This window comes from Kogia breviceps, chromosome 5, assembly GCF_026419965.1.
Source record: "Kogia breviceps isolate mKogBre1 chromosome 5, mKogBre1 haplotype 1, whole genome shotgun sequence".
Lineage (NCBI taxonomy): Eukaryota > Metazoa > Chordata > Mammalia > Artiodactyla > Physeteridae > Kogia > Kogia breviceps.
Window position 1 is genome coordinate 135,939,173 of NC_081314.1, and position 17,230 is coordinate 135,956,402.

Genomic DNA, 17,230 nt, shown 5'->3' on the forward strand with positions numbered 1-17,230 from the left:
TTAGGACTTTTTAAAGGAATTTTTAAAAATTGAAATCTCAACATAAAGGGACAAAATTATTAGGCATCACCTGATCTTGGTGTACAGTCTGAAATCAGAATAAGATTTGATTGAAGTTCACCATTACAGGTTGAAAGTGGTTGATGAGTACAAAAAACAAACAAATAAAAAAGCATCATAAAATAAACAACCAGAACAAAAATATTTGTGCTAAATGGATTCGATTTATTGAGGTGAACAGCAAAACCCCTTCCTACTCACACCTAACTGTTATGCATTGATGTTGATGTAGAGTTTAATGACACATGGGCAGAGCAACCAAAAGAGACAAACTGCCTGCTTCGCTAGTAAAAATTCAGGTATATCGGAGAAATATATCTTGCTTTGGCTGTAGATGAGTATCAGTTCAGCATTTTATGCCTGGGTGACTTGTTCAGTATCATCTAAGACCAGGATTTCAGCAAGAAGTCGGTGAGAAGATGGAAGCTGTATCTCTCAAGCATCTCTGGAAGCAGGAAGACAGACTGTTTTTCAGGTTGTTAGACAGACTGTTTTTCAGGTTGTTCCGTGCACAGAGTAACGAGCAAAGAGTCCTGTAGTAATCTGGATCCATGGTCCATCAGTAAGTGCTGTAGCCAAAGCCAGAGCCAGAGCCCCATGGCCGGCAAAAGCTGCCACCGTAGCCATAGCCTAGGTTGCTAATGTTGCTACCACCAAAGCAGTAGCCCAGAGAGCTGTAGCCATTTCATCCATAACCGTAGTTCAGGGGAGAGCCCAGGGGCATGACGCAGTTCAGGGGTGTGGCTCTGAAGGTCCTATGGAAATCGGTTCCATCGCAAGGATTACCTGGGTAGTAGCTTCCACAGCAGCAGTAATGAGTCATGGTTGCAGGAGTTGAGAAGGATTTGGATAGATTGCAAAGAGCAAGTTACCCAAGAATGAATGAAGTTCTCGTCCTGCACAGGGTCTTTTATACCTCAAGCTGGTGGGCGTGACATGCTTGCCTAGACATCTTATGATAAATATGCATAGGTAATTCTATTATTGCTAATAAAATACATATAAAGGAACCCGCAGACTCACTGCCCACATTTTTGTTGGCTTTTCTATCTGCAAAGGAATGTGTCATATCTTTAAAGCCAGCGGCCATCCTGGACACACAACTGAATTCTTTTCATCGGTGTTCCATGGTTTAACCAGTGTTCTGATTGCATCATGTGAGGCTCTTAAAATCCTGATTATAAACTCTTCCCAACTGATATAGCTAAACTAAAAAAAGCTTTAGCAACCATGTAAACACTTCTACAGCTTCTTGAAATTCTCTCCATATGTGATTCAAAAGCATTGGTATACCAACTGTTTAATGGGTATGGAGGGTTTTTTGGAGTAAAGAACATTATTTGGAACTAGAGATGGTAGTTGCAAAACATTGTGATGTACTAAATACCACTGAATTGTTCACTTTAAAAATGGCTAAAAAAATTAAAAAATTAAAATGGCTCATTTTGGGCTTCCCTGGTGGCGCAGTGGTTGAGAGTCTGCCTGCCGATGCAGGAGACACGGATTCGTGCCCCGGTCCGGGAAGATCCCACATGCCGCGGAGCGGCTGGGCCCGTGAGCCATGGCCGCTGAGCCTGCACGTCTGGAGCCTGTCCTCCACAACGGGAGAGGCCACAACAGTGAGAGGTCCGCATACCACTAAAAAAAAAAAAGGGGGGGGCTCATTTTATGTTGTGTGAATTTCATCTCAATATTTTTTTAGTTTTTAAATCATTGCTACAGAAATCCATCAGAGCAAGTCTTTTTTACAGAGCAACTCTGTTGCTTGTTTTTTATTTTCCTATCTCCTCTTAGACTTTCCCAGAGAAAATCCTTAGCCAAGTATTTGATTCAATATTTTTTTATTTTAAATATTAGTAATAATAAATATACATGAAGGGCTCACTCTGTGCTAGGTTCTGTTCTAAACACTTTATGTATACTACTTGTTTATATATCTTACCGTATACATTGTGTGTGTATATATATGTTTATTTATTTATTTATACATATATATATATATATATATATTAAGAGGACTTACTATGCACTTTTTTGTTGTTGTTGCACCACACAGCATGTGGAGTCTTAGTTCCCCAAAACCAGGGATCGAACCTGCACCCCCTGCAGTGGAAGTGTGGAGTCTTAACCACTGGACCACCAGGGAAGTCCCGCTATGCACTTCTCTAAGCACTTAACAGTGTTAGTTCATTTAATGTTTGCAATGATTTTATAATATGGGTATAACAATTTTTCTAATTTGAAAACTGAGGCCAGAAAGTTTAAGTCAACTTCCCAGAGTCACACAGTTAATAATCAGCAGAATCAAGCTCCAAATCTAACCCATGTAGCTCCAAAGCCATGCTCTTCCCAGTGTTTCTCTACTGCCTTTGATGTTCGTGATACTTTAAAGGGTTTCAGCTTATAAAGTGCCTCAGATCACTTTATTTTCTTGATCAGTAAGGAAAGGCTAGTTTTCGCTGCCATGAAAAACAAACCAAAGTCTAGATGCTTGCTAGAATCAGAGGTTTATTTCCTGCTCACACTACACATCCCCTCAGGTTGGTGGGTGTCTTAGATGGATGACATTCTCATTCAAAGACTTAAGCTGACAGTTGTCATCTAAAATATTACTAATAGGGGAAGGACATGTGGCAAATCATACACTAGCTTCCAAAAACTTCCACCCAATGCTGTGCACCACTGCCACACTCTTCCCACTGCACAGCCCTACCTAACTTCACTGGCCATACCAGCAATGCTGTGTGCCCAGAGGAGGAAGCCCACGATGTCGCCCAGCAGCTTTAATGACTCCCATGGAGACTTTATCCTCGTTACACAGACTACAATAATTTCTAAAACATAGTTTAGCAATGTTTCTTAACACACTTTCCAAAATTTAGATAAAAACAAATGAAGAGGGTTTTTTAAGACTTTACATAATATAATTTAAAATAGTTCTGATATTTTATGTTGTAAAACATATTTTTCTATGCAGTTCATTCACTATCAATCTGTACACGGTTATGGATTACTTGATAGTTTTCATTTCTTTTCTTTCTCTTCTTTCCTCCACATCTGCCTAGTCACTATGTTATCTAATTGAGGGAAATGTTGCCATAAAAATTAGTTTTACACGGAATGGGAGAAAATATTTGCAAACTATGCAACTGATAAGGGGTTAATATCCAAAATATACAAATAGTTCAAACAACTCAATATCAAAAAAGTAAACCACCCAATCAAAAAATGGGCAGAAGACCTAAATAGACATTGCTCCCATGAAGACATACAGATGGCCAACAGGCACATGAAAAGATGCTCAACATACCTGAATATTTAATGGGTATCTTTATCAGACAATAATTAGGCTCTACAGTATAGCCCTTTCAGCTCCTACAAGAATCATCTTTGTTTAGGCTCCAACCAGTGTCAAGTAGATATAAAATGACGGTGTTTGCCCATTCCCTCACAAGATATCTCTTACCTCACACCCAATGGTTTCACCTCTAACATCTAAAAAAGACATTGACAAGCCTGTGTGGTACCCATGTATGTATAGTCTGGAAGTGTGGGGAGTTAATGCTCTAAGGGGTGAACCTTTGTACAGGAGAGATGGAAGTCAATGGACTGTCCTGGATAGAGTTAGGCAACTTCTTGGGAAATGGTCCTATAGAATCAAGCACTTAGTTGTACTTAGCTGTAGTCAACTCAATAAAGTATCTTAATCTGAGGTGCCCACCCTTCCCTGTTTCACTTCCCTGCTCCCTAAGAAAGAAAAAATACATCAGCCCTTCACCAGAAACTTTGCTTTCTGAAGAACCTAGACCAAAACAGCATCTCAAAAAAATTCCTTTAAATATACCTTTGCTGAGATGCAACTCATATATGATAAATTTCACTCCTTTAAAGTGCACAATTCAGTGATTTTTATAGCCTCAGAGCTGTACAACCATCACCACTCTTCAATTTCAGAACAATTTCATCATCTCAAAAAGAAACTATATCATTAAAGTCTCTCCCCATTCACAACCACTAATCTAAATTCTGTCTCTAAGATTTGCCTCTTCTGGACATTTCACATAAATTTAATCCTACTACATGCAGCCTTTTCTGTCTGGCTTCTTTCTCTTAGTATAATGTCTTTAAGGTTCATCCATATTGTAGCATGAATCAGTATTTATGCTAAACCTTGAATCATTCTTTTTTATTGCCAAATAGCATTTCATTTTATGGATACACCATAGTTTTTTTAATCCATTCATCAATAGATGGACTTTGAGGTTGTTTCCAATATTTGGCTATTATGATTAATGCTGCCATGAACATTTGTGGAAAAATGATTTTTAACATGTCAAAATTGAACTCCTAATTTTCTCCCACATACCTATTCCTCCCCTAGCCTTTCCCATCTTAGTAAATAACACTGCTGTATAATTGCCCAAAACAAAAACTTAATTCTTTTTTTCATATAATTCCTTTATCCAATCTGTCATCAGGTCCAGTCAGCATTGCCTCCAAAATACATCTCAAATCCACGTACGTTTTTCCATTCTCATTTCTGTGATCTAGTCAAACCACCACCATCTCTAACTAGGACTATTGCCATAGCATCCTCTCTGGTTTCCCTTTTCCCTCTTTTAGTCTCCTTCAATATCAGCTAAGCTAATATGAACTTTTCAAAATAAAGTGTGCTATACCCTACTTAGAAAGTCTTCAGTGACTTCCTGTTGTTCTTAGAAAAATAAAAATTCAAACTTCTGACATGGCCTGGTTCCTGTCGAACCTTCCAACCTCACTTCATCCTACTCTTCCTCCCTTCCTATGATCCAGCCACAATGGTCACCCCCTCACTGTCTGTCACCCCTGGCAGTAGGCACCTTGTCTGTCTTATTTGTGCCTAACTAATACATAGTTGAAACTCAATAAATATATCTTCATCTCTTAAATGGATGAATGAATGAAATAGTTGTTGGAGTGTGTGATGAAAGATGAGTATGATTTGTACAGGTGAAGATAAAGATATTCAGGATAAAGGAACACCATCAGCAAGGAAAGAGCAGAATTGTCTGTGTTGGTTTAGGGATTGGTGAGCTGATCCATTTAGATGGAGGAATGTACATATGGAGGGAAGTTAAGTTGACATTTCCAGCAAATCTGTGCCATAGTTAAAGAAAGGATGGCCTTACATGCAGGGCAGGTGTGGGAAGAGATAAAGAGTTGCTACCAAAGGATTTAATTGAGGAAATGATGTGATTAGAACTGGCTTAGCTTGAATAATGGATTGTAGGAGAGAGCTATGGAGAGAGAGACATCTATTAATATTCTATTAGAATTGTCAATTCAAAAAAATAATCAAGCATCCGAGTGAAGCTTGGCAATAAAAATGGGAATAAGAAGACAGATTTGAGTGACATTATGGAGGGAAATTATATGGGACTTATTTAGCAATGAATAAGATGTCATCTATGAAGGAAAGAAAGGGACCTCACCTCTGGTACCTGGGTAAAAGATGCTTCTAGTAATGGCAATAGAGACATCAGGGAAGGATTTTAATTTTAAAGGGGCCACTTGTGCCAAAGAGATTATAAACATTTGGAAATAAAGAAAAACATCTTAGAAGAAAAAAGGCTAAATACAACTATCGGGCTCTCATCTTTCTTAAAGTGATACTTTAAGCACTGTTGGTAAATAAGATCCACTGGCTAGAAGAAAAAGACTGAGAACAGAACGCTAGAGACACTGGGATTTTTAGCGGGTTAGGAACAACAGAAGTCAGAGTGTAAGGGGAAGTCAAGGTAACAAAGCTATCAGATGCCATAACAAGTGGGAACGTTCAAAGTCAGAAAGGTTTAAGGTACCTAATGCCAGAAAGAGTCAAGGGAGATGGAGATTGAGATCACTTTACTGAATTTGGCAAATATAGTTTGTTGATGACCTTTGAGGGGAGAATTTCAGTAAAAGAAAGGGGAGAATCTGCACTGAAAGTGATTAAGAATTGCACCAATGATTTTTTTTAATGAATAAACATAGACTATCCTTTACAGATGATGATTAAGGAAGGAAAGAAAAATGATGCTAAAAGATAGCTCAAAGGGTAGCTATCTAGTTTCTGCTATGGGTGATATAAATGTTATATATATATGTTTCATATAAGTAATATGTTTTATATGTGATATATATGTATACACACAAATATATATATATACACACATACACACACTCATAAACCCACGTATATCACATACCCTTCGAGTAGCTCCATTGGTGCAATTCTTAATCACTTGCAGTGAAGATTCTCCCCTTTCTTTCACTGAAATTTTCCTCAATGTTAAAGCTAGAGGAAACATTGGTCCAGCTCTCTCTTCATTTTATATATGAGGAAAGTGAGATTCAGGGAAGAAAGTGAAATATCCCATGTCACACTATCAGTGTTGATTTGAGCCTAAAATCAAGGGGTTTTTTAAGTTTTTTTATTTCTTTTATTAAAGTATAGTTGGTTTATAATGTCATGCCAATCTCTGCTATACAGCAAAGTGGCTCATTTATACACACAAAATCAAGAAGTTTTGAGTCCTTGTCTATTACAGACTTGAATCCAACCAGTTTCTCAGGGAAAAAAAACTGATTCCTTTTTTGCACCTTACCTCCGCTGGGGGGCAAACCTGAGCTGGCCCCCATGACTCCTGCCTCTTGGTATTCACACCCTTGAGAAATACTTCTGAGTGTGTAGGACCTGTGACTTGCTTATAATGAATTGAACATGACTACAGTGACAGGATGTCACTTCTGTAATTATATCACATGGCATTGTAACATCTGTCTTGCTGAGAGGCTCTCTCCCTTGCTGGTTTTGATAAAACAAGTACCACATTGCAGAGACTCACACGGCAGGGAACTCCAGCCAGCAGCCAACCAAAGAAACTGAGGCCCTCAGTCCAATAAGCTACAAGAATTGAATTCCACCAACAACGATGTGAACTTGGAAGTGGATCCTTCTCCATTCGAGCCTTGAGATGAAACTGCAGCCCCAGCAGGCACTCTGGTTGCAGTTTTCAGATGAGACACTAAAACACAGAACCCAGCAAAATTGTGCCCAGAATCCTGACCCACAGAAACTGGGATAATATTAGCGTGCTGTTTTAAACCACTAAGTTTGTGGTGATATTGTTACACAGCAAGAGAAAACTAGTACAACCCACACACAAATGCATACACACACAGAAGCACAAATGCAATTTGTCACTCATCCAAAAGGCTCCAAAATGTATCTCAAATCCTCTCATATTCTCCATCACCACTGTCACCAGCCACCAAAAGCCATTATCTCTTTGTTCTGTACTCCCTGCTTCAAATTTGAGGTGAATTAAACTTCTGCACCCTGCATGGCACAAGGAAGAAGGGGTATATACCAGCTGATACAGTTGCTCCTAAATAACTGTCCTCTTCACCATTGTACCAGGCTATCAAAATTGCCTCCACCTGTTTCAACAGTCCTGCATGTGACCAATCCTCTGCTTTCCATCTTTAAGAGATGCCTTATTTCTGCTCTCATCTGATAGCAATCTTTTTATTTTTCCAGGATTGTTACGATTTGTTCTTTTTTTAAAAAAAGATATTATCTTTTCTATCATTTCTAGGGATATGGAGAAGGAGTAGGAGGTAAGTGTCTGTGTTTAGTCTGTCATTTTTATACGATAACCTTTCCAGAGTAATTTTTGCTATATTATGCTGCTTCCCCCCAAATCCATTTATAGACATTTTCGTGGAACTAAATTCTGGCAAGGACTTTTTATAATGGCTCTTGTAAGTACTATGCAGCCACTGCAAATTATATTTATGAAGAATATTTCATGGCATTGCCAAATTCTCACACTATAATGTAAGTAATAAGTCAGGATAAAAACTGTATGGGGGCTTCCTTGGTGGTGCAGTGGTTGAGAGTCCGCCTGCCGATGCAGGGGACATGGGTTCGTGCCCTGGTCCGGGAAGATCCCACATGCTGCGGAATAGCTGGACCCGTGAACAATGGCCGCTGGGCCTGCGCGTCCGGAGCCTGTGCTCCGCAACAGGAAGGGAGAGGCCACAACAGTGAGAGGCCCGCGTGCCGCAAAAAAACAAAAAAACAAAAAAAAACTGTATGAATCTTCATCCTCCCTGAGGTGAAATTTTAAGCCATACTATTGAATGATGTTCACAAGAGAAATAGAAAAAGGGGCTGGAAATGGACCTTGGGAAAGCCCCAAGAAACAGAGAAGTAGAAAGAGAGAAAGCCACAGATATATGTATATATAGAGAGAGCGAGAGATAGGCACTAAACAAGACTGTGGAAGTCCTGGAAGGCTTCCTGGGGTAGGACACAAGCTGATTCTTAAAGGCGAGTAGAAGGGAACCAAGACAAGTGAGCAAAGAAATAACAGGATCAAAGGGTCAATGGAGGGATTCCTTGGTGGTGCAGTGGTTAAGAATCCACCTGCCAATGCAGGGGACATGGGTTCGAGCCCTGGTCCGGGAAGAGCACACATCCCGCGGAGCAACTAAGCCCGTGCGCCACAACTACTGAGCCTGCGCTCTAGAGCCCACGAACCACAACTACTGAAGCCCACGCGCCTAGAGCCCATGCTCCGCAACAAGAGAAGCCACTGCAATGAGCAGCCCTCGCACCACAACAAAGAGTAGCCCCCGCTCGCCACAACTAGAGAAAGCCCGTGCGCAGCAACGAAGACCCAGCACAGCCAAAAATAAATAAATAAATAAATAAATGTATTTTAAAAATAAAATTAAATATAACCACTGACTTTCCATCAGCTAAACCCTGTAGAAGGTTCTGGAGAGACACTGAATTTAATTTTTTTTAAAAAAGGGTCAATGGAGGGAAAGGAAGGGGATCAGAAAAGCATTGTAAATTTTAGGCTTTGAGACACATCTTTTCACAGAGCCTGGCACACAGAAGTGTGCATTTTTAAATAATGAGCATTTTATAAATATATTAATTAACTGGTGCTGACTAATTAATAAAGTAAAAAAATGTTCTGAATGAAATCAATATTGTAGCCTTTTTATGGCGGCCAAACAGGCAGTGTCAACCTTGAACGGTCTTGGGAACCATGTCCTAAAGCTTGCTGCCCTCTGCAGACTGGCATCGTCACCAGCACTGCTCACAGGAGCCGGGCCTTGGGCGACCTCCAGTTCCTCCCTCACATACGTGAGCCATCTCACTTTGAATCACCCCCACACATTTTTTTATTCCAGTATCTTCACAGGGATAATACAGACTGGGGCCAACAGAGAGGGAACAGGAAATATTACCTCCCCAAAAGCAACCTATCGATTCTTACTAAATACCTTTACTCTACCTTAGCTATGTTTCTGAGTTACTAGTCTACCTTTCAGAGCAGAGATCATCCTAGAACAATTGTCCTAGAACAATTATTCTTCTGTGGCCTTTGGTTATTTTCCTCCTGAATTTTTTCAATTCCTCAGTTTTATCAGCAAAGAACATAACACGGCTTTAGGTAAGAACGGAGAGATGGTCGTTGGCAGTTAGTCCAAGAATATCTGTTTCTTCGGTTTCCCAAGCAGAGAAACAAACCAATTTAAAATAAACAATAAATAATTTAAAAACATTATCAGGGCTCCTAAGTGTCATAAAACGGTGGGCCTTAGATCACCTCGTAGTGATTGGTCTCATGATTCTATGCATTATTTTATATATGACTCAATAGAACACTTCTTGGTCAGCACACAAAAGTTGTATCAAAACATAAGAAGAATTTTTACTATACCGGACTTAATGTCCTCTATAAAATTGAAGTTTGAAAGTCAGAACATTTGGAGATAAGTTCAAAACCAGCAGTGAACAAGGAAAGATCTTATCCACAGTATCATGAAAAAGATTTTTTTTTTTTAAGTTTTGGGTCTTATGATTCAAGGAAAACATCATCATTAAATGTATTTATTCAGACAGTCAACAAATATCTATTAAGTATATTTTATGTAGAAAGTATTGGAAAGTCACTGGAAAGTGACTTTCCCAGTCACTGTTGAAAATATAAAGATTAAAAGATAACAGTCACACATACCCTTTTAAAGATGTATTTTAATTTGTGTACAACCTGTAGAGGAAATGTTGGTTTATCCTTTAAAAAGTTCTTAATTGCTTATCAATTGATGCCATTTGAGGAACTATAGGAGGTTGTCTATGACTGAAATGGACAATCTGACTGAGACTGTAGTGAAAATAAAAACTCTACAATTAAAATCAGAGAGAGATCTCTATGCTGATTGGCTTGATTTTAAAAGAGAGGAAATAACTGATTTAGTTATGCTGATACGGATTGTGGTAAAAACAAGAATCGTGTTAGAATAGATAAATTATGGAAGTCATTGAATTTTTGTCAGAAGAATGAAGATAGTTGCCGCCAGCCGCGGCGGGTCCTCAAAGTGCAGCAACAATCGACGAGAGGGGGTAGGGAACTGAACGCACCAAGGTATGGGATCAGAAGGGCACAGACAAATGACGGTTGAAAGGCAAGTTTAACAACAAACCGTAGCCGTATATATACCCCTAAAGCAGGGAATTTGCTTAGTCACCATCTTATCGGCATCAGCTGGTTAATTGGCTTCTCGGCTTAGTCACGCCTTATCGGCATCAGCTGGTTGATTGGCCTCTCGGCTTCTCCCTCAAAGGCACCAATTTCCCCTCCAGGGTTGCTTTTCCTAGCTTTAGGGAACAACCAGGGACTCCCAGTAACTGAGCAGGTCCCTGGAGCGATTTGGCCAAAGGCCATCTCCTTTTTTACGTTCATACCATAAAGTCCAGGATGCATACCAAGGAGAGTACAATCGGGCCCTGAGGCTTATGAGGGTCTTAATGGCGCCTTCCTCAGAGGGCAAGGCTCACCACATTTCCCCCTCTTTTATCTTTTAAAGCTTGATAATGCAATTTCAACCCATACACCTCCTGACGAAGAGCAGCCAGTCGGCCAACAATAAAGCGTAATAAACAAGGTAATGCAATTAACATCAACAATACACATGACCCCACGGTAATCAATCCTGTGAGTCCATTTTGAAACCAATGCATTGGGTTTAACCATTGAAGCTGATCCAAGAGTCCTTGAATTAATTGTTGGGGTCCGTCTTCTTGTAGATGAGCTTCTTGAATTGCTTGTTATTTCCGCATTAAGTTTTTGTTATGTCCAAACTAATGTGTCCATCAGTCCATACACTTAAAAAGTACATTTTTACTTTGTTCCAATCCCAGTCAGTTTCATTATAAGCGTGTTGAGTCACACAAATCCAAGTATATTTAGCATGGCAAATCAAACTCATTTTCAATTTTAAAGCCATAATTTGGTCTCCTAAACCTATGAGAGCATTTTTTAACTCATCAATCTCAGTTTTTAGTTGAGTATCAATGACTTTGTAATGCTAATGCAATATTGGTATTTTTAGACAATTGATTAACATAATGTGCTTGTTGTACAGTTTTACTTAATGCTAAACCGGCGGTAGCAGCTGTGGCTGTTAAAGCGGCTAAGGCTAATATGCTACATATTAATATTCCAATGAATCGTTTAGGTCTTTTTAAAGCTTCAGATAATTCTAGCCTAGCTTGCATGCTAGTACTATGATACCATGGTTCAGAAATATTTACAGGCAGTATTACATAGGAAGGTTGTTTTAACATCATAACAGAAAAAGTTCCTTTCATAGGCAGAATGCAAGTACTAAAAATACAATTCTGACAAGTTATATTATATCCTAAGGAACCAGAAGTAAACTCAATCTGTAAATCTCCTATTAGCAAGGCATATGAGGGTGTAACACAAGTAATAACCGGTTGATAAGAATAACACAATGCAAACTTCCCAAAATCCCAATGCTTATAAAAACCAAACTATTATTAGTAACAGAAACTGAAGAAATTAAAATGGTACCATTATTATAATTTAAGGTGCACCAGATTTGAGAATTCAAAATCAGATTGGGGAAAATCAGAAGGAAAAAAGGAGGGACACTTCAAACTTGTAACAGCTTTAACTACCCTTAAACTATGGCCGGCCAGTAAAGTCCCTTGTCCTCCTACATATACTTCAACACAAAAATAGTATCTTTGACTTTGCAGCTTCTATTAGAGCTCCACTTTCAGCTTTATGATTAGACCCATCTTTGTTGCTGTAATTACCAGTCTCATTCTTTCCATTTTTGTTATTGTTGCCCTGTGAAATCATTTTTTCTAGAACAGCAAGAAGATGTAAAGCTTTCTCAGCTTGGTAGGTTAATATATACAGGTCTACGAGCAAAAAACACACTGCTTGGGCAAATTTTTCTTCAAAAGGTTCTATGAACTGATAACGTTTTTCACCAACGGATATGGCTTCTGTATACTGTCGGACATGATACAGGATGACTGCTTGATTGTAATACAACATACTGTTTTCAACATCATCTAATCCATCCATTTCTTCCTGATTCTTCAACTGGTTAAGTGTCTGTCTTAAACTATCTGTTGTTGTCTGGTTACTTTTGAAAAACTCAGCTACTGCCGTATTCAAAATTATATTATAATCGTCTTTGTTTATATCTTGTAGGCAGGCAAGATGTTGCAGACAGACATCATAATTTCTAGCTGTGAAAGCCTGGAAAGCACTGGTGGACAACTCCTTCTCTTGATCAGTAATCTCAGGTCGCTCCTTGGATACTTTTTGTCCCATATTTTTTTACTTCTATTGCCCCGAGTTACTATCAACTTTACTATGTGGACACACTTTCACTCGTAACTCCGCGGATTCACCTACCGAGATTCAGATGTCCCTCTCGTCCGGTCCCTGTTCGGGCGCCACTTGCCGCCGGCCGTGGCAGGTCCTCAAAGTGCAGCAACAATCGACGAGAGGTGGTAGGGAACTGAACGCACCAAGGTATGGGCTCAGAAGGGCACAGACAGCTGATGGTTGCAAGGCAAGCTTAGTAACAAAGCGTAGCCGTATATATACCCCTAAAGCAGGGAATTTGCTTAGTCACGCCTTATCGGCATCAGCTAGTTGATTGGCTTCTCGGCTTAGTCACGCCTTATCGGCATCAGCTGGTTGATTGGCTTCTCGGCTTAGTCACGCCTTATCGGCATCAGCTGGTTGATTGGCTTCTCGGCTTCTCCCTCAAAGGCACCAATTTCCCCTCCAGGGTTGCTTTTCCTAGCTTTAGGGAACAACCAGGGACTCCCAGTAACTGAGCAGGTCCCTGGAGCGATTTGGCCAAAGGCCATCTCCTTTTTTACGTTCATCCCATAAAGTCCAGGATGCATACCAAGGAGAGTACAATCGGGCCCTGAGGCTTATGACGGTCTTAATGGCGCCTTCCTCGGAGGGCAATGCTCGCCACAGATAGTGTTAGTAATGGGCCATGATTTCTCACTCGATGGACTAGCCCTATTCTAAGAGAATGGGATCATGTAAAATAATAAATACTATTATAGATATCAAAAAAGATACAGTCACAGACTTTCAGAAATGTGTTGGGGGAGGGGGAATAAAGGAGATGGGTATAAATTATGCTGATACCTAGGAATACCAAGAGCCTTCGGAAAGTGAATTCACTAGTCTGTGTTGAGAGTGGGGTGGATGGGAGTCAGACTGGAGACCTGAGATTCATGAAAATAGTTGGGAGAAGCTGTGGGGAAGTATGCCATGCTAATAACCATGATAGAAATAAAAATTAAAATTAAATAAACTATCACTTCTAAAAGTAGAGAAGCACAAATAGCTAGTCCAGTCAGGAGCACTGAAGAACTTTATCTTTGAAATAACACAAATAGTTGGATTAATGAACCCACAGAGAAACAAAGGATTCATATTAAGCCTAGAGAACCAAGCTGCCTTCCCAGGTCTAACAGAGGACTGAGACATCTTCTCACCAATAAAACCATACTTATTTTTAACTAGTCCCAGGGAAGTTACCCAAAGTTTTTTAGATATAGGCTATTTTCATCTTTTCTTTTCTGAACACTCTCTTATGGCAGAGATAGAAAATAGAACTATTCCTACACAAAGAGTCTGAGCATTGGATTAATATTTTAAAACCCTTTGAGGCATCTTCTAAAAGCCTATAAAATTCAAACTATTCCCTTAAGCAAGGAAGTGATACATCACTTAATATCAGTGTTTCATTGGGTATGATAAAAGAAGTAGAGAGCAATTTTTTTAAAAAGCACTAAAATTATGAGTGCTAGTCATGATTAAGACCTGGATTTTGTGACCTCTAAAATTTATACTTTTCCTTGTGTTGTGGACACAAATACCTTTCACCGCATTTGGACAATCAGTAAAGTTCCCATAGACCCAAGAAGGACTGTTCTGACAGACTAGATATTATTAATATTATAATTAGCACCAATAAGAATAACAACAAAATTATTATTTATTTAATACTTAATATATCTGGCACTCTTCTAAGTATTTTACATGTATTATTTCTTGTAATCTTAACAAAATCCCGATGAGGGATCACCTTCTATTATTATTCCCACATTACAGTTGAGGACGCAGAGGAAGACAGCTGAAGTAATTCACCCAGGGCCACATGGCTCTTAAGTGTCAGAGCTGGAAGTTGAACCCAAGGGATGTGGGTAAAACGACAAGAGTAAATGATAGAATAAACCAGAGTCTAATAAAACAATATCTTAGGACAAAATCAAGGTTAAAGCTTAACTCAGGGCACACGAATCTGTATTTTGTATTACGATTTTATTGCACTTTTTAGCAGTAAATAGTGGTTCAGAAAGAAGGAGTAGACTATAAGGGTTGTTGCATTCCCTAAGGTTGGGTTCTAGTGCAAAAAAAGGAGTTAAGAATGGCAAGAGATGCTGAACTACCTCAGAAAAGCCAAATTAGATTGGGTAACAATGGTATCTAGATTCAACTGAATAGATGGGCATGCACATAGGGGAGAGAATAGCCTTTCATTGTGCAACTTCCATAGAAGCGCTTGTTTAATATTGTGATTTATTAATGATGTCACCATCAGAAAAGAAAAATGGCACCACTCCCTTAAAGGGCAATTTGGCACTATCTAGCAAAATTTGACATGCATTTACTTTCTGACTTAGAGATTTCTTTTTAAGTTTCTATCTGAATGATTCAATGACAAAAATTAGAAATGACATATGCACAAGCTATTCATTGCATCACTTTTTGTGAAGGTAAACATTTGCAAACAACCCACCAATAGTAGACTGGTTGAATAAACTATGCTACATCCATACAATTTGGTAGTAAGCAACTCTAAAGTGAACGGGGGAAGATCTCCATGTACCCACAGGGAGTTAATTTGGAATTTCTCAGCAAAATGGCACTGTGCAGAGTATTTGCATCACGCTACATATGGGGTAAGAAAGGGATATACAAGTATTTATCCATATTTGCTTACAACGTTTAAAGGAAAGAGTGGAAAAATGAATCAAAAACTTATAAAAATAGTTACCAATAGAAGCAAGGAGAGCAGAATGGAGGGCATAGGACACACCTCATTTTATATTTTTGACTTGGAAATCATGTAAGTATTTTAATAAATTTTAAAAATTAAACTGAAAGAAAAAAGGAATCAGAAAACTGAAAGCAATGTGAAGCAAATGAATCTAACTACATCTCATATTGGTTGCATAACAACTCAAAGAATTATTTCAAGTGATTCTAACATACAGAATTTGGGCTATGCCTACCTGGAGGTAAAACAATACTAAAATGAAAAGAAATATTTTTAAAACCTTAAGTGTGTTCAGTAATCTTACTGTTAGTAATAATGTCTTGTTATTCTGAAACTATTACAAGTATTAGATAAAGTAAATAAAAAACAAAGATTTTCAGCTTAAGATGGGGACGGAAAAGCTTAAAGTCAAAGTAGTCAAGTAAAACTCTTTAAATCTAAATTAGAAATATCAGGAAAAAATTCATTACATATTTTCCTCCTTAAAAAAGTATAGATTTCCTTGTTCTGTCTACTAAAATTGTCTACAATGGCAGCTCAGTAGCAGTGAGGGCAAATAGCATTCAGATTGTGTGCTCTTAGCACCATTTTAGATGTAAAGGAAAGAACTCTTTAGGGAAATGACTGATTCCAAGTCTGGCAGGAAATGTGCAAAATAAACTTAGGACATCTATGTGACAGGGGAAGAGGACAGGAGATGAACGGAAGGGAGGGAAGAGAAGGGGAGGAGAGGGCAGGAGAGGGAAAAAAAAAAAAAAAAAAAAAAAGGAACAGCCTAAGTCTAACCAAGCCTCTAGATCAGGGTTTCTCAGCCTTGGTACTATTGACATTTGGAATCCAATCATTCTTTGGTTGGGGGCTGCCATATGCATTGTATGATGTTTATTTAGCAGCATCCAGGCCCCTACCTACTAGACGCCAGTAGCACAACCTTCTCCAAGTTGTGGAGAAACGTCAAAGTTTCTCTCCAGAAACGTCAAAGTCATCCCAGTGTAAAACCACAACTTTAGATCTCCAGAAACAAGTTAAATGAAACACAGGGAAGTGATCAGCCAAATCCAGAATGGGTTATCTCACTCTACTCCTCATCAACAATAGAGCTCTTTTGCCATCTAACTAGTTAGTGATCCAGAATCCCAACTTGAAGATATGTTTCCTAGGACTATTTCCTGTCCCAAATATCTTAGTGTTACCCCAGAAGCAGTAAATGAGATAAAGTTTGAGTACAAGTAGTTCATTTGGGAAATGCAAATAATATTGATATGGAAGCAGGGAAGGGACACAGAGAGAAGAAGGAAGGAAAAAACTAAAACACTATTAAGGTGCCTGGGAGACAGTGCAAAACTGAAGCCTAAGAATTAACTATCAGGGAGCTGAGAAAGCTGGGGTTGTTATACACCAACTTCCTCACATCGCTGATTGTGGACTATGCCTGCCTCTTTAGTTCCTTGACATTTCCAGGCTGCTCCATGCAAGAGCTCTCCACAGTTCCAAGGGAAAGCACTCAGGCACAGAGATTACAGATACTGGTGTTTGGCAACATGCTGGAGGGATATATGGAAATATCTGGTATTTAAAGTAAAAGAACACTTGAGATTCATTTTAAAATACTTAAGCAAAAGAAAAAAGTGAATGAAGCTAGGCTAAACAATATAGGCAAGGATTGATCATTGTTCAAACTGTGATGGGAGCAAGAGTGTTTATATGA

General features: G+C 38.9%; 1 protein-coding gene across 1 annotated transcript; it reads right to left on the reverse strand.

Annotated features, from left to right (window-relative positions):
- Positions 1–619: 619 nt before the first annotated feature.
- KRTAP7-1 (keratin associated protein 7-1) lies at positions 620–883 on the reverse strand. Its single transcript, XM_059065655.1, is given in 1 exon segment — positions 620–883. A coding segment is annotated over 1 exon segment (264 nt).
- Between the last annotated feature and the right edge of the window lie 16,347 nt (positions 884–17,230).